General features: G+C 39.7%; 2 protein-coding genes across 3 annotated transcripts in view; one reads left to right on the forward strand and one right to left on the reverse strand.

The window, feature by feature from the left end:
* NID2 (nidogen 2) overlaps positions 1-5,431 on the forward strand; it is a 62,783-nt gene extending 57,352 nt beyond the window's left edge. The window contains exons 16-21 of one of the 2 annotated variants that reach the window (XM_066272395.1): positions 379-508; positions 982-1,153; positions 1,805-1,962; positions 3,267-3,390; positions 4,381-4,493; positions 4,767-5,431. In XM_066272395.1, the coding sequence (XP_066128492.1) occupies positions 379-508; positions 982-1,153; positions 1,805-1,962; positions 3,267-3,390; positions 4,381-4,493; positions 4,767-4,777 (708 nt within the window). In that variant the 3' untranslated portion in view covers positions 4,778-5,431. The other variant, XM_066272394.1, reaches the window with a different exon arrangement.
* Positions 5,432-5,585: 154 nt separating this feature from the next.
* On the reverse strand, positions 5,586-23,969 carry RTRAF (RNA transcription, translation and transport factor). Its single transcript, XM_066272398.1, has 8 exons — positions 23,811-23,969; positions 21,778-21,902; positions 18,623-18,722; positions 13,979-14,065; positions 12,401-12,489; positions 9,074-9,142; positions 6,034-6,082; positions 5,586-5,913 (listed from the first exon to the last, which is right to left on the reverse strand). Exons 1-8 carry the CDS (start codon positions 23,869-23,871, stop codon positions 5,759-5,761), a joined length of 735 nt encoding a protein of 244 aa, XP_066128495.1. The 5' UTR covers positions 23,872-23,969; the 3' UTR covers positions 5,586-5,758.
* Between the last annotated feature and the right edge of the window lie 352 nt (positions 23,970-24,321).

The raw sequence follows: 24,321 nt of genomic DNA on the forward strand, positions 1-24,321 counted from the left end.
TTTACTACCAACAGGAGTAGTGTAATTGAGCTTACTGCATATGAATTACTGATTAAGACACTTTGCAAGCATTTATGGCATTGATTTTTGTAGCAGCCACAAGAAGCATAGGTACTGTTTTCATTTTGGAAATGAGGAAACCAAGACACAGAAAGCTTAAGCACCAAGATCGCACAGCTATGAAGTGGCCAAGCTTGGCTTTAACTCCAAGAAGTTGACCTCCATCACCCATGTCTAACCACTCTGCTTCGCTGCCCTTCAGACTACAGTGTAGAGTTGTTCACTGTAGTCATATCATGCATGAGTGAGACAACCGAGAATGAACTCGGGAAATTAAAGGAGTCGTAATTCTTCCAACTCTGTGTTTGGTCCACACAGGGCTCCATAGTTGTGGGAATTGACTATGACTGCCGGGAGAGGATGCTGTACTGGACAGATGTCGCTGGACGGACCATTAGCCGTGCCAGTCTGGAACCAGGAGCAGAGCCCCAGACAATCATTAACTCAGGTGAGCAGCTTCATCCAGAAGACACTGCGCATTTCATTTGATTCTACGAAGTCCAAGTTATTTGCCTGTTTTATGCCACAGTCTCCCTTCTGTTTTCATCCAGTGGAGGATGTTAGGATCACTTTTTCTGAGCTAAAGAATAAAACTCTGTAAACAAACATGCTCATAAGTAAGGATGAGAAGTGATTCTCACTGTGGGCCCTAGTTATTGAGAAACGGGGCTCTCATTGGAAAGGGCTCATGCTGAGTTCAGGGTGTGGCCACAGTCATGGCTGCCCGGTGCCCGGAGGCTGGTGGTCTGTTAGTCTAAGGAAACTAGAGGTGACCAGTTACAGGAAAAGTACAAAGGCCCCCTTCCTCACCTGACTCTTCCGACTTAAGAGGCCCTCAGGACTTTCTTTTTTAACTGTTCAAACATAAATCTCTCTGCTTTAGGTTTACCTACTCCAGTCCTACCTTTGTTTTATTTTCAGGTCTGATAAGCCCTGAAGGACTTGCCATTGACCACTTTCGTAGAATGATGTACTGGACAGACAGTGGTCTGGACAAGATAGAGAGGGCCAAGCTGGATGGTTCTGAACGCAAGGTTCTCTTCCACACGGACCTGGTGAACCCCCGAGCCATCGCTGTGGATCCAATCCGAGGGTCAGCTGGGCTGCCTAATTCTCCCTTCCCTGTAGCTCCCGATTAGAAGCCCCTGGATTTAAATGGAGTGTGGGGAGGGTCAGAACAAGAGCAGAAAAGCTCCAATGCCTTAATTTAACAGTATTTATTGACGATCTACTAGGGGCCAGGCACTGTTCTCCTTTTGCTCAGATGACTGGGTAAGGTCTGAGAACCCACTGCAGTGACATGGGTCTCCCTCAATAACATATTAGGAAGTCAGTGTTAAAACCACAGGAGGCTTTATGATCATGGTGAGGGTCACCAAAACTCACACACCTGGCATTTTACTTCTCATGCCTCCCTTTCATTGTAGCAAAAATCAAAAATGAAATTTTCCCTCTCCGTAACTGCTAAGGTCATCCATCACCTGGGGCATATGAGTTGGTCAGTTTCAGGACTTGTTAGAACCAGGGAGGATTTCTGTACCTTGAGAAACTCTTGCCATATTTAATGGGACTTCTACCAAATGAAATTCCAGAGGAAACCCTTCAATCAGTAAAGAAAACATTCAACTTTAAATTTCAGCCAAGTGTCTTTGACACACAAATAGTGAAACACCTCAGACAGTCCTGAAATTTGAGTTGTACACACTGAGGAAGGTGTTTCTTTCTCTATCCCATTTATCCACAGCAACTTATACTGGACAGACTGGAATCGAGAGGCTCCTAAAATTGAAACATCATCTTTAAGTGGAGAACACAGAAGAATTCTGGTGAATAAAGACATTGGACTCCCCAATGGTCTGACCTTTGACCACTTGTCCAAACTGCTCTGCTGGGCAGATGCAGGTACGACACGGGCTGCAGACACAGAGTACTCATGGGAGGGGTGCCGGCACACGGACAGATTCTACCACAAAACCAAATCCCATCTTTTCGATCTTTTGGCTTAAATTTATAACAGTACAGTACATATAATCTACTCCTTTGGTGTCAACTTTTAAAGAACACTTTATAATCTTGCCGATAAGAACTTCCCAGGGTTTGGGGGCGTGTGAATGTGAATCAGGCAGTTCGGTTTCAGGGCGAGTCTGATGTCCAGCTCGTTTCTGTGCTGCTGCCCCCCCGCCCCCTCCTCCACGAGAACTCGGCATACTTGTTCAGTTAAATGGAAATATTCCCACCGTTAGAATGACAGACTTAGATAAAGGAACAAGAGGTTTAGGTGGTTTTTTTCTTTATTATAAACTTATAAACAGCTGTGTAACAGTCAGTATGCTGTCATGCTGAGGACACGGTCTGAAAAGTGCGTGGCAGCATGGCTTCTCTGGTGTCAGCTCGGGTCGCCAACGGCCGGGTCAGCCCTCCGTTGTGTGACTTCATTATCAGCACAACTGAGAAGATGCTAGGTCTAGTCATATACTAAAGAATATGGAAAAAACCATTCTTAACTTATTTGTAATCTAATAAAAGGGACTATAATGCACATGGGTCACTATTATAACCCAGTTGTCCAAACAGGTTACATTTATAAAAAATATTTAAAATTTAAATCTGGGATCCATTAAGAAATGTGAAACTTTGACATTTTTAACTGGTTTACCTACTGCAAAATTTTCACAATTGACTTCCTTTATAATGAAAATATAAGCCATGTTGCCACTTTACTTTTTATTCCTCCCTAGAAACCAATACAGTCTTTAAAAACAACTTGAGTTTAGTTAAAAGGCAGCTTTGGCTATTAGACATTACTTACAAAGGGCAAATATTTATCCAAATGTTATGTTTACAATTTATGAGCTAACACTTGAAATTATATCAATTATAATAAAGCTTATCTCTAATGCCCTACTTTGGGAGAAACTTGGCCAGATGTCTCTAAATGCAATCCTTTCTTCCAAAAAAGGATTTAAAAAGTTTAAACTCTATAAAAAACTAAAATTCTATTAAACAAACTAAAGACTGGTAATTGAACGGAAATTTTCAGTTTCTAATTCGTTTCACTGTAATGGGAATAAAATATTTCTTACTGTACCTTTAAGATGGAATCTAACCGCCAGTGTTATTCTGGGGAAGAAGTCCCCTGTCCTATCCCTGTCCCCCTCCCCCAGGGTATGAAAGGGTCTCATTTTCTCTCTCTGATGTTTGTAAAGGCACGAAGAAACTGGAGTGCACACTGCCTGACGGAAGTGGACGGCGTGTCATTCACAACAACCTCAACTACCCCTTCAGCGTTGTGAGCTACGCCGACCACTTCTACCACACAGACTGGAGGAGGTGAGCCGACATACCCTGGGTGGGCCTGAAAAGGCACCCTCTTCGGGAGGACACACCATTGGTGTTACCAAATGTCAATAAGTGACCTGAGAAATTAAAGCCTCTCCTGGAGTTTTCATTTTGCTACCTCTGCATTAGTAGAGAACTCACTCAAATGTTACCCAGAAATTTAACTGTATTGCTTACAAGTAGCTTAAAAGTGGCAGAGCATTATAGATAATCAACTATCCAAAAAGGAAAGTGCTTTAATCTAAATCTGAGTCCAGAGAATAAGACTAGCTTAAAGGGCACCATGAAGTATATTAGGTATATGACTTAAATTTTATTTATTTAAATGACATTATAGACTTATTAGTTGTCTACCAGTTCTCCAAGGAGGAACTGGGACCATTAAATGTATATGCGGTTGGCAAAAGTAGGTTTACAGTTGTTTGTGTGGAAGACATGCTGATTATGATTATTACACTAGTTTTAACTCAAGACTGTCATAATGGCACAGTAAACCTACTTTTGCCCACCCCTGGATAGTGTCTAAGCCCTTCTACCCTATCCCTGCAATTATTATTTAATTGGTCTGGCAAGAGGCCCAGGCATGAATATTTTAACAGATCCTCATGTGATTCCAACCTGCAGCCAGGGTGAGAGCCACTGGAGTGGAGGGGTAGTTCTCACACTTCCTTGTGACATCAGAATCACCCTGAGGGCTGTTAAAACATGATGGGATCCTAGCCCAAAATTTCTAATTCAGTAGGCGTGAGGAAGGGCCCAAAATTCGCATTTCTACCAAGTTCCCAGATGCTGCTGGTCTGAAGACCACTTTGAGAACCACTGGTAGACACACCTTCAGACTTGAAACAGGCCAACATGCATTGTCATATTAACTTAAAATATGTATTCTAGAAGGCCGCAGAGATTTTTTTCTCTATTGAAATCAACTTTTTCTATCCAGCCTTAAGTCCCCATGACTTCACACTCCCATTCTCTTACCAGGGATGGTGTTATATCAGTCAGTAGAGACAGTGGCCAGCTTACTGACGAGTACCTTCCGGAGCAGCGCTCTCACCTCTACGGGATAACAGCAGTCTACCCCTACTGCCCAGCAGGTAAACCAGCACCTCAGGCTGCTCCTCTGGGTCAGCAGGGGAGACAAGGGTATCTGGAAACTGATGACCTTTGGCCCAGACATTGGCTGCTGCTTTAAATTGGAAAAGTTAATGGTGAATACATTGGGGTGACCAGTGTTTACTACCTAAGTCTATCTAGCTTAACTATACAAAACAAGGTCAGCCAATTAGGATATTTTCCCTTTAAAAGATCTGCTGTTGCAACTCAGTTATAAAATACTCACCCACTGTCCCCTCCCCCCCCACTTACAGGAAGAAAGTAAATACAGCATCGTAAAGGACTTGAGTTTACAATCAGAATTGGAACCCTAAAGAACACTTATAGCAAACAAAGGTGAAGACAGTGATAAAGGAATTGGCCATTAGAAGTTCCTGGACAAAGAAGATGGACATTTTCAGTGCCAAAAGACAGTATATTTTGTGAAAAGTTTATACCTCAATCTTTACTACTGTATTTTTAAAAACAAAAGTTATTGCAAGTTTAAAAGAGGTAATAGAATTTTAATTGTTGCTTTAAAGCAACTGTTTATAAACATCATTATTTAAAAGGTCAAATTCATTCAACTAAGAACAATTAGAAATATGTTAAGACCCTAAATCTGATTTTTATACTAGGGTTTCTCTTTGGCCATGAAATTAAAGCACACATGATGAGTATAAAAATAAAATCCTAAAGATATTAACCTTGACATAGTTAGAGAAGGCTATGTAGAACTAATGGGAAAGAACCCAATTTATTTATAGTTTCCCAACAAAATTCTAAGATTTTTTTTTACCTCTGCATCAGTGCATTTCTATTTATATTAAAAGGTGCTAGAATGTTTCAATTTTTATTTTCTGATCCTGTAAGTCCTTCTATAGAATAACCCACAGAAATTACATTTATAAATGCCAAAGATGTATCAGTTCCCAAATTTCATAGATTACTCCAATAAAATATTTTAAGTTTTCCTATGACTTCTGAGGCTCTGTACTGTTTCTACAATAAAATTGGGAGTTGACATGTACCTTAATCACAAAGGAAGCAGCAGATTAATTATACATAAACACAACACATAGTCAAAAAAAAAATCCACTTTCCCGAACTTTATTAAAGAAAAATCAATGATGGTAAATCTCTAGAACATACTCAATTTTCTGAGATTCTTCCCATGAAAATGTGACGTTAGATTTCGAAACATACACCAGGGTGTACATGGTTCCCAACTGTACTACGTAGGTGAGAGGCTGAAATACTCAAATGTTCATCTTCCAACTTTCCCCAGTCTGTGGTCTGTCTTTGGATCGGCAATAATTGCCTGAACAGCTACTATGGCTTCGTTAATTTTTGTCTGTAGCTCTCTGAGCTCTTCTATATGCAGCAATCGCAGGATTTGAGCAGCTTCATTAAGAACTGCATCTATTTATAAGAAACATGGCATTAATCAGTAACCTGTATTTAAGACCATTTACTCATTTCCCCCAAATGTTCACCTAGTCTCTAAAAGTAGTTTGAAGTAATCAAAACAAGATCACTTACCTCCTGTGTCAAAACCAAGAGTATGCTTGTCTAAAGCAACAGGCAATCCCTTAAAAAAAAATGGACAAAATGAGACTATAGTCAAGTATCACGTTCCTTTCTCATCTAAAACTGAAAAGTATCTAGTTATTGTTTTTTTTTTAACCCTTTTAGTCACAGTAGCAAGAGGACTGAGATTCTCTTTAAATTTGCTTTTGAGGTTTTTTCCTACTATATATAACCAGTTGGGAAAGAATGGCCTTTGAAAGCCGTGGGAAGCTAGTTCCATAACCCATCCAAGCCTGGAAGACGGGGCATCTCGACAGCTCCTTTCTGCTACAGTGCTGTCCTGCTGCAGGGCACTCCTATCCCATCTCACCTACGGCAGCAACAGTGTGCGAGCCAAATGCAACAGGACTACTTTTAATATTCCTTTCCTCAAGCAGGTTTATTTCTGAGCACAGTCTATAAATTACACACATCTAAAATATACATATCTTTTCAGCCAGTGTTTTTACCAGATTATCTATATGTATTATTTAACTTACAATAATTGTTCATTTTGAAGTTACTTTGAAATAATCTAGGTCAGCGGTTCTCAACCTGGGGGTCGCGACCCCCAGGTTGAGAACCGCTGATCTAGGTAAATGAATAGAATCTAAACCATTTAGCTAACCAGTAAGCATCTATATCTAAATATACCAAAGATCGTGAATTATGATGATGCCAAACTACATGGAGTTCACAAAACTAGCAAGTAAAAATGACAGGCCGTTTACACTTTCTGCTGACTACACTGTATAAAAAAATCATTAACAGTAAAGAAAAAAAGTTGCTAAATTTCAATGCTACAAATGCTAAGCCGTCACTACTCAATTCTTGCCTAATCGATTAATGAAAATCTACCAAAGGCCTTACCAGGTGGTGGCACAGTGGATAGAGCGTCAACCTGGGATGTTGAGGACCCAGGTTAGAAACCCTGAGGTCGCTTATCTGGCTTTAGTGTGGGATCACAGACATGATCCCCAAGGTCACTGGCTCAGCTGGAGCCCCCTGGTCAAGGCACATGAAAAGCAATCAATGAATAACTAAAGCACCGCAACAAGAAGTTGATGCTTCTCATCTCTCTCCCTTAATGTCTGTCCCAGTTTGTCTGTCTCTATCTTGCTAAAAAGAAAAAAGAAGATCTACCTAGGCGCCATCTGCTTCAAAATAGCTAATAATAAAGCCATAGAAACAAATGGGTATGACAATTCGGTGAGCAAAGCTGAAGAGTAGAATGTGCTGAGTGGTGTTCTATGTTAGTCTGGTACCAGAGGCTCCATTTTCCCTTTGTCTGCCGAAAGACCAAGGAACAGCTACGGCTAAAGATGACCACATGCTAGTTATGATCGGTTACAAACAAGACCACAACTATAAAACTTCTCCACTGTATTATAGCATGGTATCTTTTGAGATGACATTGAAACTAAGGTTAATTTGGATCACTGAAAACAAAACTAAATAATACTTTGCAAATAGCAGCAGTGATTTGCTCTGCCCTTATCTGCACTGCCTTTCAAACCAAAGGCACAGTTTTACTGAATGCATGATTTTATTATGCCAGAACAATTTACTGTCTGTTCTATAGTGTGAGAAAAATAGGCTGATCTTTAACCAATTACCAGTGGCTGGATTCATACATAATTAATAAGCCAATAAGAACCTTTAAAAGAAATAGTGTCTTTCAGAGGGGACTACACTTCCCTGGAATTAATAACCTTTTAACGTTACTGGGCCTTGCTAAAGATGGAGTCAAAGAACAAATGACATTGAGGAACTGGAGGAAGCAAAAAGGACCAAGGACCAGAATGGTGGCTACACCAAAGGCATTCACTGCAACATCTATATAGCAGGAAGCGGTATTATCAGACACCTGCTGCAGCTGCTGCTGACCCATGAGGACATTCTCTGTACTGCTCCATAGGCAACAACACATTAGGGACATTTAGATTTCTGGTACAGTTCATCTAAAAAGTCTCAGAATTATTACAGGATAGTTATGGTACAGTTTTCTCATTCTAAACAGAAGGACTGAAAGATGAGTTTCAGTCACCTGTACCCTGAACCTTACACTCTGATAGCCCCTATAAATCTCCCCATCACCTGGGACACCAATTAGTTCCTGTAACCCACCACACAGTCCCTTGTCCCCACCCACCATGACAGCACAGGCTCTGAATTAGATTGCCTGAGCTCAACCACTTATCAACTAGGTGACTTTATGCAAGTAACTTAGGTTTCATGTTAGGAAATACAAACGATAAAAGAAGAAGAGATTTCTCTGAAGAAACAAAAGAGGACAGGATTTAGGTTGAAAAGAAAATTATTAACAGAGGAAGTATGTCCTGTTTCCCATCAATTAATCAAAATAATCCAGTAGCCTGACCAGGCAGTGATGCAGTGGATGGAGCACTGGGACTGGGACACAGAGGACCCAGGTTCCAGACCCCGAGGTCGCCAGCTTGAACGTGGGCTCATCTGGTTTGAGCAAGGCTCACCAGCTTGAGCCCAAGGTCGCTGGAATGAGCAAGGGGTTACTCACTCTGCTACATTCCCCTGGTCAAGGCACATATGAGAAAGCAATCAATGAACAACTAAGGTGCCGCAATGAAGAATTGATGCTTCTCATCTCTCTCCCTTTCTGTCTATCCCTATCTGTCCCTCTGTCTCTCCCTCACACACACACAAAAAATCCAGCAAATTTCACAAGGGCACACATTCTTTTAAATGAACTTCGATTACGCACATGCAGTGGCTTGTACTGGATGTGCTACTGATAGCTTCTCTAAGGTATTAAGGGAGACAAACATGAATTTATTTTTCAATGACAATGACTAGATACAATTTGCTTAGGGAATGAATTCAGTACCCTTGAAGTAAGCTATCATTTCTCTGGGCAGTTCTAACATAGAATGGATATCTTAAACAGATACACACAGTTTAAATACATGACAATACCAGAAGAAACTTTCATTAATAATTTAGACTTTACTAAAAAACAATGAAAAAACCCACATACCTCTTTTGATTGATTTGCTTTAGCAATTGCATCCTGTGTCAGACGTTCCTGGACCAAAATGCGAATTGCCTAAGAAACCCAAAAATACTGACTTTAGTTTTTAGTGGCTGATTGGTTAGCTTTTCTTCTCTGAGTCTAGATAATAAGGATGCTCAGTTTGATAAAGTTAACAGTTCATTAACAAACTCCCCATTAAAGAAAAAAAACTCTGATACTGTAATAAGTTTTCATATTTAATATTTAATAATGTAAAATGATGCTTAAAACAATTTAAAATAGCTTGACCAGGTGGTGGCGCCATGGACAGAGCGTCAACCTGGGACGCTGAGGACCCAGGTTCAAAACCCTGAGGTTGCCAGCTTAAGTGCGGGATCACAGACATTACCCCATGGTTGCTGGCTTGAGCAAGGGCATCAGTGGCTTGGCTGGAGCCCCGCCCCAATCAAGGCACATTATGAGAAAACAATCAATGAACAACTAAGGTGCTGCAACTATGAGTTGATGCTTCTCATCTCTCCCCCCTTCCTGTCTGTCCCTCTAAAAAAAAGAATTACAACATTTTTTGAATAACTCATGTGCATGTTAAAAAAATTATTTTTATAAAAGATACAAGGTAAAAAGTAGGTTCTCTTACAGGCTTCAGCCATCCCTCCAGAAGACAAGCATTGTTAACAGATCCTTGTGAACCCTTACCTGGACTCTGACTAAATTACAATCATATTCAGGAAAACACACGCCATCTCTGACACAAAGGGTAGCATATCATACATTGTCCTTGCTTTTCTCATTTAATTATAGTAAAATGTTTTCAGATCTTTCATAGAACAGTGTTTTTGTCCCCAAGCCATTTTATTATGGCAGACTCTAGCACAAACTCCAAAACAAACAAACAAACAAAAAGATTTCTTAATGGAATTTTAATTAATGAATGACAAAACTCAAAAATAACTGAAAATGGGCAAAAAAAATTTAAATTTTTTCCACTGATTTGAGAGGGAGAGGGAGAGAAGCATCAACTTGTTCCACTTTAGTTGTTCCATTTAGTTGTGCATTCATTGATTGCTTCTTGTACGTACGTTCCCTGACCAAGGATCGAACCTGTGATCTCAGCATGCTGGGATGACTTTTTTTTTTAAGTGAGAGGTGGGGAGGCAGGGAGGCAGAGACAAACTCCCATATGTGCCCTGACCAGGATCCACCCAGCAAGCCCACTAGGGGGCAATGCTCTGCTAATCTCAGGCTGCTCCTCTGCTCTGAACAAAGCTGTTTTAGAGTCTGAGGGGAGGCCTTAGAGCAGAGGTCCCCAAACTTTTTACACAGGGGGCCAGTTCACTGTCCCTCAGACCGTTGGAGGGCCACCACATATAGTGCTCCTCTCACTGACCACCAATGAAAGAGGTGCCCCTTCCGGGAGTGGGGTGGGGTGGTGGGGATAAATGGCCTCAGGGGGCCACATGCGGCCCGAGGGCCGTAGTTTGGGGACACCTGCCATAGAGCCATCCTCAGTGCCTGGGGCCAAACTGCTTGAACCATTCTAGCCATGGCTGCAGGAGGGGATGAGAGAAAGAGAGAGAGAAAAAGAGAGAAAAAGAGAAAACGGGGAGGGATAGAAAAGCAGATGGTTGCTTCTCCTGTGTTCCCTGACTGGAAATCAAACCTGGGGCTTCCACACACTGGGCCTTTTTTTTTTTCTTTTCTTAATAAAAAACCAAACCTTTCTGACCTGTGGTGCTGCAGTGGATAAAGTGTCGACCTGGAACACTGAAGTCGCCAGTTTGAAACCCTAGGCTTGCCTGGTCAAGGCACATATGAGAAGCAACTACAAGTTGATGCTTCCCGCACCCCCTCCACCTTTCTCTCTCTCTCCTCTAAAATCAATAAATAAATCTTTAAAAAAAAAACTGCTATATTTGAAAAGAATCATCAAACCAATCTTTCACAGTGACTGCAAATGCAAAGTCCGGTCATCAAACAGTTAATATACTGATGCTCACACTTGGCAAACCTATGATGATGTTTCCCACATCATTATGTATTGTTTGAATGCTTCTTAAAATAACTCAAAAGAACACTCATGCGCCAAGATTAGAATTTTATTAAGTTTATGATCATTTAAAATTTTCCTATTGGGTGTTTACAGTTTAACAAAAATACCCTCAAAATGCTAACATTGTCTGTTTCTCCCCATTTATGATTAAAGCTGATGTGAATACTTTGAATTGTTCCAAAGCAATTTACATAATTGCCTCGGTAAAGAACAAGCCTTTGAAAAAGCTGTAATTTCACAAAAAACAACTTTTTGTCTCTTGGCATCCAATCTGAGTTGAGGAAATCCAAGTTGCCATTCAGATTCAACACACAGAATTACAATAATTTAGAAACAGGACAGTCTTTCCCTTATTATAACTGCTGTTTAATACATACAATTCTGAAAAGTAGAATAAATTATGGCTTAGTCTCTTGTGGGTAAAGTGAAATTTAATTATTTAACTTACTAACAAAGTAGTTTAAAAGTAATTTACATGCACAAAGTGTAGATTTTTATGAGAACCTAAACCTTTGATTTCTGATAAAAATCTGTAATTTCTAAAATAATTTCCAAGTCTGGTATCTTAAATACCATTCACCTGCCCCCCTCCCCCCACACACACACTGTACCATCACAATTACTTGGCATCAATCTTCTGAAGTGTGAGTATGTTTTTCCTCTCAGAAATAAGAGACCTCTTTCAGACCCCCGGGTTCCCTGAAGTGAAGGTGTGAACTGAGAGCCTATCTAGGATGGGTGACTTAGAAGACAGAAATACTTGTCGTTCTCTTAAAGATTTTGGAGTATGTATTTTTGACCAAATTCATCATTACTAATTTGGCATTTCCTACTATCTTAATGAATATAGATCATGAATCTTTTTAAAGGATTGATTAAACATAAGTAGGGTGATACAGGAAAAAGAATGAACCACAAGGTCAGTGCCTTCATTAAAATTCTGGCTTGATCATTTTTTATCTTCTTAAATATTTTTTCTAAGTCTGTTTCTTCGTATATATATTAAAAAGGAAGATATTAACATCTATGTGGGACTGCTGGGAAGACTGAATGGAATCATCTTACAAAGGATGTAAGCACAGTGGCAGGCACACAGTAAACCCTCTATTTAGTTGTTATTAGAAAATCTAAAACAGATGAAATCTGCTTTATGTCCCACATTCCTCCACATTTTAGTCATTCAACCATAAATTTCAATATCAAAAACAGTTAACTTTTTGAAAATAAAAGTTTCTAAAATAGATATAGTTTCTGTCAAGAATCAAGAATATGAAGCTGACCTTAAGCATCACCAGGTAATCGTCATGACGCTGAATCTGAAGGAGGTTAGCCAAAGCCATGACACCAGCCTTGAAATCAGGGTTATTTACTAGAAAGGATTAAAATGGAAACTGAGAGCTCTGCAAACATAATTAGACATATAATGTAAACATATAAACTTACAAGTAACATTCTGAATTCCCCAGTAACAACAAACCTCAATTTTTAACTCTGCTGCTGAGGAGCAGTGCAGGGGCATCAGCAACCAGGCAAAGTGATGAGATCAATGATCTTCTTATTAACCAGCCAAAGCATAAGTGATTAAATTAACTAACATTAAATCTGTCCTAGGACTTTTCCTACATGGCCCATTTTGCAGCACTTTTAATTAACATTTCTTCCCAAAGCTATTAATTTTAATACATGGATCCTTTCAATAAATCATTTTCCCAAAACCTTTTCTCTAAGCAGCAGCTCTAAAATGTCCAAACAGCTTATTAATTCACAGGGATAACTCAAATTTAAGTCACATGGAATCAGTGAAAGAATTATTTAACATATTATAATCTAAGTAATTAGACTCTATACTTTTAAAAGAATTACTAAAAGATGGGACTTAATGAAAAATGTTACCACTTTCACAGTGTCAGATTAGAAAAAATGTTACCCAGGAAGGCAAATAATCATCACCAAAATTAATTACAAATAAAAACCTCTACATTACCGCAGATCAGAGGACAGCATTTTAACATTCTAATACTCAATTATAAGAGGAAGAAGAAAGCACATTGTTACTGACAACAAAACACATCAGAGAATAAAGCATCCTTGAAAATGTCTGCATAAAGCATTCTTACTTTAATAAAACCAAATACACCCAGATTTCATTCTAGGAAGTAAGCATTTAAGAAACCAAAAATGTTGATCATTTTTCTGTATTTACATAGTCATCTCATTTCCAGATCCCCAGTGGATGCCTAACTGGAATAGTATAGAACCCTAAAGATACTATATTTTTTTCCCTCTTACATACATATCTTTTCATGTAAAAAAGAAGCACTTTATGGCTTCTCTTTGGCATATCCAAATTACCAGCATCATGACTCTCATGTTTTGGTGACATTAAGTAAAGTAAGTTACCTGAACACAAGCACTGGATAGCACGACAGTTGATTTGGTAACTCAGCCAGCTAAGTGACTAGACTGCAGGGGTCCCCAAATGTTTTACACAGGGGGCCAGTTCACTGTCCCTCAGACAGTTGGAGGGCCGCCACATACAGTGCTCCTCTCACTGACCACCAATGAAAGAGGTGCCCCTTCCGGAAGTACGGGCAGGGGGGGGGAGGGCGGATAAACGGCCTCAGGGGGCCGCAGTTTGGGGACACCTGGACTAGAGCATGGATATGCAGAACAAAGCCATGATTCACGGACCAGGCAGGGCGGCACAGGACTTCATCATGCCACTCAGAACAGTGTGCAATTTAAATGAATTGTTCGTGTCTGAAATTTTCCATTTAAGACTTTTGGATAGCAGTTGACCACAGGTAACTAAAAGCATGGGGAATGAAAGTGTGAATAAAGGGGTCTACTATACTTACCATCCAAATTGATCAATGGCTCTGCATTTTTGGCTGCACTGTCAGCATTTTTTGTATTATCCAACACTGAGTCCTTGTATTTTTCAGCTGTAAAAATAGGCAAAGATGCAATTTGTAAACTGCAACTTAAGGTAAACAAACTGCTTATTTACTGAATTTGAGCCAAACTGGTTATAAGACAACTCATCCAATCAAAATTATTTTTGCTATTAAAAAAACCTAACAGAAGATAAGCCCTGGCAGGTTGGCTCAGTGGTAGAGCGTCAGCCTGGCGTGTGGATGTCCTGGGTTTGATTCCTGGTCAAGGCACACAGGAGAAGTGATCATCTGCTTCTCCACCCTTCCTCCTCCCCTTCTATCTGTCTCTTCCCTTCTCTTCCCACAGCCAAGGCTCCATTGGAGCAAGTTGGCCCAGGTACTGGAATGGCTCCGGTTGCAACAGAGCAATGCCCCAGATGGGCAGAGCATCGCCCCCTGGTGGGCATGCCGAGTGGATCCTGGTCAGGTGCATGCAGGAGTCTGTCTCTCTGCCTCCCCACTTCTCACTTAAGAAAAATACAAAAAAACAAAAACAAACAAACAACAACAGAAGAAAATGTTATTATAGAGTTTTGATTAAGCTAAAATGTTCCTTACACAAGTATCTTTTCATCAATATCATTTAAATAAGTAATACACAATATTTTAAACATTATCTAAATGTTAGCAGAGAAAGTCTTTCATAACTTCCTCTGAAAGGTAGTAGGGCTAGAAGAATGAGAAGAGGCTAAAGAGGTTAAAGGAGATTAAATGCAAATTCACTAAAAAGTTTCTTCTCAAATATTTTTGAGCACTGTACACAGAACCCAAAAACTTTGCTTTCTAAGAAAATTATCACCTCAAATAATACATTATCATGTACAAACCTAAATACAAATCTATATCTATTTCATGGAGACTCAAAAGCCAGAATTCCGGAGGTAGACTTTTATAAATTTTACTTGAAAAATATTTAATAATAAACTTAATGTCCAAAATGCCATCTTTGGCTATAGTGCTTACATGATTTGCTAATGAAACGAGAGAAAACAAAAGCATTAAAATTTAAATCAGGTGTTACCTTCAAGGATCAAAATCTGTAATAGTGGAAACATCGAAATACACCATGACAAAAAGATTGTGACCCATTGAGTAAAATAAGAATCCACATATCTACACTGATTTAAATAAACAAACTGGAAAGGCAGGAAAGTGCCTCCGTAAGGTAGAAAGCCAACAAATAAATGTATACAGAATGATGGAATTATAAAAACATTATTATTTGGCTATCATCAGCAACATAACTGACTCAGGTGAGAATCATCAAATGGGTGCTAAAGCAGGGGAGGTTGTTTGAGGAGCAAAGGCATACTGACATCATCTCAAATTCCCTCCCAACAATAGAAGTATTTATTACAAAGGGGAAATAGTAACTTTAGAAAGAAGAAACCTTAACCAAATGACTAGAGTAACAGGACCAGTAATTGGACATATCACTAACACATGCCTCCTGATACCCTGCATTAAAAAAAAAACGCAGCCCTGGCCAGTTGGCTCAGTGGTAGAGCGTCGGCCTGGCGTGCAGAAGTCCCGGGTTGGATTCCTGGCCAGGGCACACAGGAGAAGCGCCCATCTGCTTCTCCACCCCTCCCCCTCTCCTTCCTCTCTGTCTCTCTCTTCCCCCCCCACAGCCGAGACTCCATTGGAGCAAAGATGGCCCGGGCGCTGGGGATGGCTCCTTGGCCTCTGCCCCAGGCGCTGGAGTGGCTCTGGTCGCAACAGAGCAACGCCCCAGAGGGGCAGAGCATCGCCCCCTGGTGGGCAGAGCATCGCCCCTGGAGGGCGTGCCGGGTGGATCCCAGTCGGGCGCATGCGGGAGTCTGTCTGACTGTCTCTCCCCGTTTCCAGCTTCAGAAAAATACAAAACAAAACACAAAAAAAACCAAAACAAAACACAATGTCATTTCTGTGTTATTCTTAACGGAAGTACAAACCCTAAATCTAATCATGAGGAAACATCAGACAAACCCAAACCAAGGGACATTCTATAAATTATGTCACTGTCATGAAGCACAAGAAAAGATTCTGGAACTTTTCCAGATTTAAGAGACTTAAGAGACTAACAACTAAATGCAACACATGACCAAGGAGTGCATTTTTGATTTGGTATCAAAAATGGTATTAAGACAATTGGTAAAATGTGAATAACAGCTATAGAGAAGAGTACTGAACTAAAGTTAATTTCCTGATTTTGATAACTGTCCTATATTTATGTACAGTTAAGAAATGCACATTAAAATACTTTCTGGTAAAAGAGAATTACTTACAACTTAGTATCAAGTGGTTTAGAAAAAATTATGTAGGTATATTATGTATGGAGAGAAGCATAAGACAAATTAATTAAATGTTAACATTTGCAGAATACAGGTATGAGAAAATTCATTGTAGTATTCTTACAATTTTTCTATAAATCTGAAATTATGTCAAAAAAGTTAAATTTTAAGTCAGATTTTAACCACCTTATCAACAATCTAGCAAGATGCTTTAAAAATATTAAAGTACAATAAAAATTCACAATGGTTTCATCAAATAAGAATAAAAATTGTAAATAACTTAAAAGCCAAGGAGAGTGCAACATGTTAATGTAAAACCAAAAAAGAACAACAGCGCCTCCTACTAATAAGGGACAGTATTACTACTTTAGCCTTTTCCCCTAAAGGTCTGTTCTTAAAACTGATTTTAAGATTATAAAAAAAACTTGTTTTCTAGTTTAGACTTTATATGTACTTTTAATATCATTTACCTTTTAACTGTAATTCAACTAAAATTTCAAATGAAGTTCAACTCTAATTATCAATATCAAAAAGTTTATTTCAGATATAACATCAGTCCACTTATTTTATTAATTAAAAACATCATGCTATTACTGAGAAATAACTGTACTTAAGAGTTATAGTCAACTGTAGGGATACGTAACCACATGGTACCTACAGTTATTGGTACCCAGCTAACCTAAGATGCAGTATTATAAAAATGAGATAAATGGAATAAATAAAACAAATAAATTGAGATGTGACTACAATTTCATTTGAGAATAACTGAAAAATACTTTGAAGTATTTACCAAGTCAAACCAGACAAAAGACTTTCCTAAAGGTCCTAAGCTATCAAGGCTTACGATTACATTTATTCATAAGTATTTTCTTTCTAAACTAAAATTCAAAAAAAAAAAAAAAAAAAAAAAAAAGAGCATGAAGCTTTTCTTAACATTTCTGCCATAACATTTCTGAAATTTAAGTATGAAGCTGGTTGGTGCTCTATATTAGAATATGTGAATATTCACATACTGTATTTGCCAAGTTTAGTGCAAAACTTTTCTTTTTACTACAGTTGTTAATACCCAAAAGCTTCCAATAATAAAAGTATCTGACGCTGGTCCATTAGCTCAATGCTAGTGTCGGCATGGCATGTGAATGTCCTGGGTTCGATTCCTAGTCAGAGCACACAAGAGAAATGACCATCTGCTTCTGCAGCACCCCCAACCCCCTACCCTGCTTTCCCTTCCTGCAGCCATAGCCTGACTGGTTCATTGGCCCTGAGTGCTGAGGATGGCTCTCTGGAGCCTCCGCATCAGGTGCTAAAAATAGCTCAGTTGCAAGCATGACCCCAGATGGGCAAAGCATTGGCCTCAGATGGAGGTTGCTGGGTAGATCCCAGTCGTGGTGCATGCAGGAGTCAGTCTATCTCCCCTCCTCTCACTTGGAAAAGAAAAAATAAAAATAAATAAATAAAAGGATCTGTAATAAAATGACACTACACATAAATAATAAATATATTTTGGCCTACCCGGCGCTGGGGATGGCTCCTCGGCCTCTGCCCCAGGCGCTAGAGTGGCTCTGGTCGCAACAGAGCGACGCCCCGGAGGGGCAGAGCATCGCCCCCTGGTGGGCAGAGCGTTGCCCCCGGTGGCGTGCCGGGTGGATCCCGGTCGGGCGCATGCGGGAGTCTGACTGTCTATCCCCGTTTCCAGCTTCAGAAAAATACAGGGGGAAAAAAAAAAAAAATATATATATATATAAAAAAAATATATATATATATATATATATATATAGGCGTATAGTATATTTCAGTCTCTTGTGAAACTACCTGTTGCAACCAAAATTCTGAAATCCTATTAATTCTGGGTTGCTAATAATTTAACCTAAAAGGCTAAAGTGCAGACTGTGTAAGATAGCAAATTTACCAAAGTAATAATACTTTGTGAGAAGGCATTCAATTAGCCTTCTTCAGAAGACATCATTTCTAAATTCTAAAAAGAAACCCTAAATACCAATGAATTGACAGTGCTTTTAACTTCTTATGATAATAGAGACTCTAATTTTAGAAAAGAAAATTCTTTCCCAGACAATTTGGGAATTTGGGGGTGAGTACTAGACACAGAAGAATGGTTACTAAAAATGTAAATTTTTAAATAGATGCTAAAAAGGAACAGGAGGATATATAAAACTTAAAATTAACCACAAGTAAAGTAAGACAAAGAAACAGAAACTGGTGTTCCCTACAGTTTTACACTCCTTCCCACCTTTTCTCTCCTTTCTTTAAAACACATATTTCCCACAAAACATACCATTATCTCCATATTCAAGTCTAACAGCTAAACCAAGAAGCCAGTCAATTGCTTCTTGTCGATCTTGAATCTTGAAAGGACAGTTAACATCTGTGAGATACTGTGAGGGGAAAAAAATTCAGTTTCATTATTACTAGTCAAAGAATCAAAAAATTGTGAAGTTGAAAGATACCTAGTTTGGATCTCAAAGAATTTCTTCTAACATTTACAAATATAATTATTTACATTACTAAAATTTTGATGCAATTATACAAACCAGAGGAAGGAAACACTTAACTGTCAACCACCATAAATGAAATATTTCCATCATGCTTTTTAGTACTATCTTTCTTTTGCAGATTCCAGATAAGGCACCTGGAATCTAGAACTGATCTAGAACAACTTCCTCGTTTTATCCGTAAGAAAACTGAGGCCTAGACAGATTAACACTTGTCTACTGTTACACAACTTACATCTGGGACCTGAATCTAAACTTTTTGATTCCAGGTCTCAACACACAAAGAGCAATTCAATAAAAAGGACTCTAAAAAGGAGGATATAAACTAAAACAATTATCAACTTAACCTTCACTTTCATATTATGAAAATGCTGCTGAAGAGAGTAAGTCGTGTAACATACATGTTCAATGTAAGCAAACATTTTAAATAAATGTCAGAAACTATATATTGAAATCAGTATTATCCGTTAAATGAGTCTCTTAGGAGCTTAAAATCTAATTCTAGCAACAATACCATTACTCAGAACTTCTGGAACTCCCTTTTAGGGATAATTAATCAGCACTTTTAAGTCATAACTAGTTTTCTAACCAAAAATTTTATGCCCTGACTTAAAAAAAAAGCAAAACCTCATTCAAAAGATTTGGTCATAATCTAAAAAGTAAATCCACCTTCAAAGTTTAAAAACTGTTAAGACTCAGGATATGCAAAAGATGTCTCATGATCTAAAAGTAATTCCAAAAGAAGTTACAAATGGGCTTTAAGCAGTGACACCATCATTTCAAACAGACCAAGGCGAAGGATATCTGTCTGGATGAGTTAAGTTCCAACATCTCTGTCTTTCCGTTAATTCTGAGTGTTTTCAACAGATGTGTTTTTATATAGTAGTCCCCCATTATCCGCAGGGGGTATGTTCCAAGGCTCTCCGTGGATGTCTGAATTCTTGGATAATATATATTATCCTATCTACCCTATGTATACTACATTTTCCCCCATACATACCTATGACAGAGTTTAACTTATAAATTAGGTAGAGTAAGAGATTAATAAATAAAATAGAACAATTATAACAATATACTGTAATGAAAGTTATGTGAATGTGGTCTCACTCTCAAAATGTTAACCTGTACTCACCCTCTTCTCATGAGGATGTGAAGTGATACAATGCTATGAGATGAAGTGAGATGAAGGATAAAGTCCAAGTGTGCTTTTATGGTAATTAAATAATAAATATAACAAAATTAAATTTATTCTGACATTAAAAATATTTTGTTACATTTTTTAAGTTATGCTTTTTAGAATTCATAAAAAAGGGGTTAAAAATTTAAAAAACGACAAAAATGTTATCTTTATATATCTATATGTAGATACATTCTTAGTAAGATTTAGTAAAGTCAGCAGGTCTCAGCACGAATGTGTTGTTTTTTCATTCTTGTGTTTACATTTCCTCCTCAATACACTGAAGAATTCCTCTGTTTTTACTCTGAATTGTGTTGAGTACAGAAAACCCCCACCATACGTATCATCTTAACTTTACACCAAACAAAGGACAGAAGAAACTTGCCTCCAGTCTTTCCGGGGAACATGAAGGGTAGTGTAAACAATCCAGCACTACAGGCCCTGGCCAGTTTGCTCAGTGGTAGAGCATTGGCCTGGCGTGCAGGAGTCCGGGGTTCAATTCCCGGCCAGGGCACACAGAAGAAGCGCCCATCTGCTTCTCCACCCCTCCCCCTCTCCTTCCTCTCTCTCTCTTCCCCTCCCTCAGCCAAGACTCCATTGAAGCAAAGTTTGCCCGGGCGCTGAGGATAGCTCTGTGGCCTCTACCTCAGGCACTAGAATGGCTCTGGGTTGCAGCAGAGCAACACCCATGGGCAGAGCATCGCCCCCTGGTGGGCATGCCGGGTGGATCCCGGTTGGGCGCATGCAGGAGTTTGTCTGACTGCCTCCCTGTTTTCAGCTTCAGAAAAATACAAAAAAAAACACCCCCAAAACAAAAACAAAACAATCCAGTACTACAGCTTAACAGCTTTCTGCAACCTAATCAGGCAAGTAAGGTTGGGGGTTGGGCAGACTATCAGCTTACAGCCAATTCCTTACACCTCCGTCCCCCCAAAATCTAAACTGCAAAAACCCTGTTGGTTTTTTGGTCTTCAAAAGGCACATATTTCTAAGGAATACCATAGGGTGCACTTGGAAATCTTCTAGGGTGCACTGGTGCACCCTGGCGCACACTTTGAGAACCACTGCCCTGAATCATAAAATCTCTAATTCTAAGGAGAAAGGTATCTAATCACTTTGCTACAGCCAATGAAAAATTTAGTCTTTTTCATATTTGTAAAGGTAAATACTTTACTCAGTGAGGTAATATAACCAATGAAAATGTTTAATGTAAGTAATGATACTGTAAAATGTAATTTTTATTCTAATTTGGAAATAATACTTTCTGCTAAAGTGTAATTAAAATTAAACTAAGTCAATATAAAAATTATTCTCGCCACAAAAGTAAGATATACATACAGGTTCTTTTAGGATTACTTCTATTGTTCTATTGTACACAACAAGGGACACGTGTGTACCTTCATTACAAGCATAAAGAAGACATTCTACATTTTCAAGCATATCAATGGCTTATTTTGATGTATTATTGCTGCATTTTTAGTCTAATATAAAATTTTTTATTTTGGCCATATTTACCATTTATAGAATATATGTATGTCACTGTTTATTTGAGAAACCTAATTGTTTCCAGACAAAAATATTTCTAATACCAAAATCTTGGGAGGAGAAAAGAATAAAATTTACTCTAAAAACAAAAGAAAGTTAAACTCTGAAATCCAGCTCTTCCAACACCGATCATTATTTTTATTTTTAAGCTTGTCTGTCTTCATATAATTTTTAGAAAAGCTCTCTATACTTTTATTTTACTTTCCAACTTATTACCTTTTCAAAGAACTTGGACCAATCACTGCTGTGGATGTTTCTTAAATTACCCCTATCTTCAATCTTGTAGTGTCTGATTTTCTGGTCTTCAAGCCAAACAATAAAGTTTCTAAATTCTGTTTCATCTGTAACAAAAATACCAGATAAATTACTGGAAGCCATTCCTTCACCACAAATAAATGGTGAATATTTTAAACTCCAAAATAAGTTAACTGAGCTGTTCAAAGTAGGAGTTAAAAGTGCAGACTTTGGCCCTGGCCGGTTGGCTCAGCGGTAGAGCGTCGGCCTGGCATGCGGGGGACCCGGGTTCGATTCCCGGCCAGGGCACATAGGAGAAGCACCCATTTGCTCCCCCCCCCCCCCCATCCTTCCTCTCTGTCTCTCTCTTCCCCTCCCGCAGCCAAGGCTCCATTGGAGCAAAGATGGCCCGGGCGCTGGGGATGGCTCCTTGGCCTCTGCCCCAGAGACGCCCCGGAGGGGCAGAGCATCGCCCCCTGGTGGGCAGAGCGTCCTGCCCCTGGTGGGCGTACAGGGTGGATCCAGTGGGGCGCATGCGGGAGTCTGTCTGACTGTCTCTCCCCGTTTCCAGCTTCAGAAAAATACAAAAAAAAAAAAAAAAAGTGCAGACTTTGGATCAACAAATTGTTCTGCTCATATCCTGGTCTAAATTCAAATTCTGGTTCCAGACACTCAGTGGTTGTGTAAACTTGGGCTAATCACCTAAATTTGCTGTGCTTCAGATTCTTCAATTACAAAATGGGGGTGATAACAGGACTTACCTTATAGGGTTGTTATGAAGATTAAGTGAAATACATAATATTAAAAACAGTGTCTGCCAGACAGTTTTGCTATGTAAGTGTTATTCCAATTATTTTGGAAAGAGGGACAGGGGCAGGGTTAAATGTATAGCAAAGTAATAATGAAGTAGAAAAATTAAATGACAAAAGAGAAGAAACATGCTATTGTCACTGTTACAGTACATTATGTGCACACATGAAAAAGTACGTTATTTCATTTAACCATCTATACGCTTTTGAGGTAGGTAATATCACCCTTTCACAAATGAGAAAAACTGAAGCTCAAAGATTCAAATCCCAATCTCAGTTCTATTGGCACTGACCCTTTTTTTGTTCAATAAAAGGCAAAGGCAGAAAAACAAGATTCTATAACTTGACATGCTTTTACAGGAGATAACAAAACACTGTTATCCTACTTATAAATTATGTCCACTTTCAAATGCAAGCTTCCATTATTGAAGTCTTGAGAATTACACAATGATCTAAGTATCCCAGGTTGTACCTGGATCACTTTCAAACTTACTAACCTATCACAGGCTAAGAACTTTGAAAGATAATACGCAGTGGTGAATAGTAGTCAAGTAACAACGGGTAGCAATGTCAACACATTAAAAAATCTTTAAAAGTTGTAAAATCCCAATAGCTTTGTACTTACAATTCAAACATTCCGTTCATCCGCTATCAACTTTTTTTTTTTCTTTTTTTTTGCACGACCCACACAAAGTAATCAGCCCGTTACTATATCGCGTATAGGTCTGGGGCTTCATTAGGAACTGTCTTGATCTCAAACTGCTGGATGGCTCCCGGTGCCTCCCCCCTCACCCATTAGTTCCTGGCGGGCAAAATACCACTCTACAAATTACTCAGCATCTTCCTCTCTTTCCAGCTTAGCGCTGGCTCACAGCAGGTGCTCAAAGTATCACCCATTTACCCAGGAAACCATGGAGTTGAAGGAATAAGTCAGAAGCCGAATACTTTGTGCTGGGGGTTGGGTGTCTGGAGTTTAACAAGTGCAGAAAGTAACGGTGCGAGGCAGGAGGGGGCGAGGGGGGTCCGCAGCCCGGGCGTGGCCGGCGGTGGGGGTAGGGGCGGGGGCTGCGGAAAGCAGAGGTGATTGGAAGCCAGGAGGAGAGCACGGCCCAGGGGCCCCCGGGGGAGACAGGGCCGCGGAGGGTCCGGGTAAGGAGCCTGGGTGGGGACGCTGAAACGGCGGCCGGCCCGGGACCACCGCCTCACCTTTGCAGTTGAAGCCGGCAGGGTTGTGGTAGTCGAGGGCCGTCAGCTTGCGTCGGAACATGATCCCGGCTTCTCGCTCTGGTCCCCCCGGCTTCGGCCGGAGAGAGGCGAGGAGCGGCGGGCGGCGTAAGCACCGGCGACGCGGCGAGAGGGTGGCGAGGCGCCTTGACGCTCCGAAATGACGGCGGCCTGCACCAATCGTGGCTTAGGAAAGGCGGCTTCCTGGGAATGCCAACCAATTGCGGCTTCGACTGGGGAGGCGGAGCCACGTCAGGGCACGTCGACGCTCAAATAAACTTTATTGTCAGCTTCCTAGTTTACAATAGAAATGAAGCACCTGGAGAGACAGTTTCCTCCTGTTTTCTTAGCCTTCTTGATACAGCATGTAGAGAAGAGTATACATACATAGAATTTCTACTATCGGCCATACCGCTGATCTGATCATAGAATTACTCTTTAGTATTTTCAGTGTGTTAATTCATTCTTTCATTCATTGAATGCCTCCTACATA

Source organism: Saccopteryx bilineata, chromosome 4, assembly GCF_036850765.1.
Source record: "Saccopteryx bilineata isolate mSacBil1 chromosome 4, mSacBil1_pri_phased_curated, whole genome shotgun sequence".
NCBI lineage: Eukaryota > Metazoa > Chordata > Mammalia > Chiroptera > Emballonuridae > Saccopteryx > Saccopteryx bilineata.